The 3,012-nt window shown below is 36.3% G+C and overlaps 1 protein-coding gene across 1 annotated transcript; it reads left to right on the top strand.

The window, feature by feature from the left end:
• The first annotated feature begins 1,254 nt into the window (after nt 1-1,254).
• LOC126554787 (putative uncharacterized protein DDB_G0289263) lies at nt 1,255-2,751 on the top strand. Its single transcript, XM_050209816.1, has one exon. It carries the CDS (start codon nt 1,255-1,257, stop codon nt 2,749-2,751), a length of 1,497 nt encoding a protein of 498 aa, XP_050065773.1.
• Nucleotides 2,752-3,012: the final 261 nt, after the last annotated feature.

Here is a 3,012-nt window from a genome sequence, read left to right as displayed (position 1 = left end):
ATCTGCGGATTACTATATTCTTTCTGTCTCATGACAAAATTTAACTTTATTATTATATTATGTTCCTTCAGAACACATACCTGTATACCTTGGTGGATAAAACAAATTATTCTTATATTATCAAATGATTTAAAAAACTAAATTATTATTTTTATTTCTCAAATATTAGAACAATGTCACTATACAACAATAATTAAATTTTCTTGCTTTTCTATCTACCTTACCACTAGTAAATATTTAAGATTATGTCCCTTTAATGCCCATGTTACACATATTAATGCTCTCCCCAATTCTATTAAAATATCAACATAATTAGTCTTTATATACAAAGGTTAGTAAGCTGTATTTCCTCTTTTATATAACATCAATATGTACTCCCATTTATTATTAATTAAATAATTCCCCATGATTATAGTCTATATAAAAATAAGATATTATTCTCTTTCTTATATAACATATTATCTATATGCTTCCACTCATTAATTAAATATTTTCCATTATTACATAATACTCAACGACGACTGAGGTGCTGTGTTAGGTAGCTTTGCCCCGACTAGGGCCCCACTTTTATTATACTATAAATTAAAATATTCTAGTGACTTTGGTTCACACTTATTATATTACCTTATATCATATTATATACTATTATTATTTATTAAATTAAATTTCATTAATATTCAATACAGTGTTGATACACTTATTATAATATTATCAACTCAGGTTATCCCACTCATATGTGGTGATCTACATATCATTATCCAATATTACTATTATTTAGTTTTTTTTTTTTCTCTTTTCTTACTGGTGCCTGAATAGTTCACTGTATGGTACTATCATAGGACTTTGACCAGTTAGTGTATGCTGTTACCTATAAATATTTCATAATCATATAATTAGTAAATGTTTACGTTCCTTGTTTATTAGTTTTTATTCTATTGCTGTACTATTGAAGTACTTCATACTTATTATTATTTTTATTATTCAATTCATCGCTTTATTTAAAGTATTGATTCATTACTATTACAAATAGTTAGTTTATTATTCCCTTTCCTGAAAAGTTAACATTTGATTATAATTATTTTATATAAGGTCTTATCCCTTTAACCCCTATAATTATTTTATAACTATTTTATTACTATTATATATATATATTATAACTGCTCTGCCTTCTATGCTACCGAGGTACCAGTAAACACCCCTTTGCTGAAAAACCCCTGTGTATATCTGTTTTGCGTTCTTTCCCGTTACTGTCACATGTATAGTGCTGGTCAGCGCAAGACCAAACAGCCTGATAGGTACAACCCGTCAAGCTACTGTCACTCTCCCATACTCCCTGCTACTGATTTCGATCTCACCATGGAGAACCCCAACGAGGGCGACCTCTCCCCATCTGAAACAACACCCCCATCCTTAGCCTCCCTCCAACAACAAATTGATGACATGAACCAGGTGTTCCATAGACAGCTTGACTCTTTTGCCAATCGGTTCATCGAGTATGATCAAAAATTCCACGACCTGTGTACCCGCATAGATGAGGTTGACGCTGATATAACATCCAAGCTGACACAAGTACAAACCAATTTCCATACTGAGTTCGTTGAAATACAAGGCAACATTGCCGAGTGTATAGCAAGTAATAATAATTCCCATTCCACCACCCTAACTGAAAGTATCAACCACATGAACAGTGTACAGCGTAGTATCAACACACAAATCCAATCGCTTTCGGACCGGATCTGTATCACCGAAGGTCAAGCCTCACGACTGGCGGCTCTAGAGAATAGACTTCAAAATACTTCCATAGACCCCCCCCTTTCAACCAAACCTTCAATATATCAATGCCCCCCTCAACTAAATTCATCATTACCCCCAAGATTAACACAATCACTAGCCCCTCCTAACGTTCTCTCTTCAACAGTCTTGCCCAATATCTCCAAAATAAATAGTCTTCCCAATAATTCAATCTCAGCTATTCAAAATTGTCAAAATAATCCAAACCTCTCTAACCATAGTAACCTTTCAAATAATCTATCCCATACTTCTGCTATCTCTCTAGATCCCCACCGCATCCCTAAGTATAACGGTCAACTCTCTCCCACCCACCCCGCTGACTTCCTTGATAAGGTTGATCAGTATTTTTTAATGCATAATGCCTCCGACCAGGTCAAAATTAACTTCATCAGTGATAACTTTACCGGCAAAGCTTTGCTTTGGTACAATACTCTCCTTCCCCCTCCCGTAAATTACAATGATTTCGTAGAACTGTTCCGAGATTATTTCTGGTCACAAAGCCTACAGCGTTCAATACGCAACGAATTATATCGGCCCCACTATCACCGTGATGAGGCCACAATGTCTGAACACGCCATGGACTGGATCAGTCGTGCACGTCATCTTCAACCTCCTATCGACCAGATGGAAATGGTAGACCAAATTACCTCACATTTTTCATACAACGTATCATTAGCCCTAAGGGGACTCCGCATTCTCACTACGAACGAGTTGATTAAACAGCTTACATACCTTCAACGTTCCAACACACCCCACAACAATCAAAACAACAATGGTAATTCTAACAATAATTCTCGTCCCAATTCTCAACAACAACAGTATTATCCCCATTCCGGCCCTCAAAATCAAAATCGAAACCCCTCCCGTAATAACAACTACAATAGACCACAACATCAAAACAATAGTAACACTCAACCATCCTCTCTACCAGACCATGCCGTACCACCTCCGGGAAACTAGTTTCGACCAGACCCGCGAGGATGTGTACTGTGTCGCTACAACAAAATCCTCAACTCTCTATACTTACCCACCCGTTAGATCTAAACCATGAAGTCACACCTCCCCCAAATTATCGCCCTGAAATTTCTTTACAGCTTTTTAATAATTCATATAACGCTCTCCTGGATTCCGGTGCTTCGGTATCCGCCATCTCTGAAGAACTTTTTCAAAATTTAACGGTAGACCCCTCTCAACCTAAAATTCCCCTCTTTCCTCTCACTG

Source organism: Aphis gossypii, unplaced genomic scaffold, assembly GCF_020184175.1.
Source record: "Aphis gossypii isolate Hap1 unplaced genomic scaffold, ASM2018417v2 Contig00602, whole genome shotgun sequence".
NCBI classification, from domain to species: domain Eukaryota; kingdom Metazoa; phylum Arthropoda; class Insecta; order Hemiptera; family Aphididae; genus Aphis; species Aphis gossypii.
The sequence above is the reverse complement of the archived record's forward strand: the minus strand, read 5'-3'. Positions and strand labels throughout refer to the sequence as shown.

What these genes read in the sequence shown, in the direction of transcription:
- LOC126554787 (XM_050209816.1), top strand. Translation starts at nt 1,255, where the DNA reads ATGTATAGTGCTGGTCAGCGCAAGACCAAACAGCCTGATAGGTACAAC.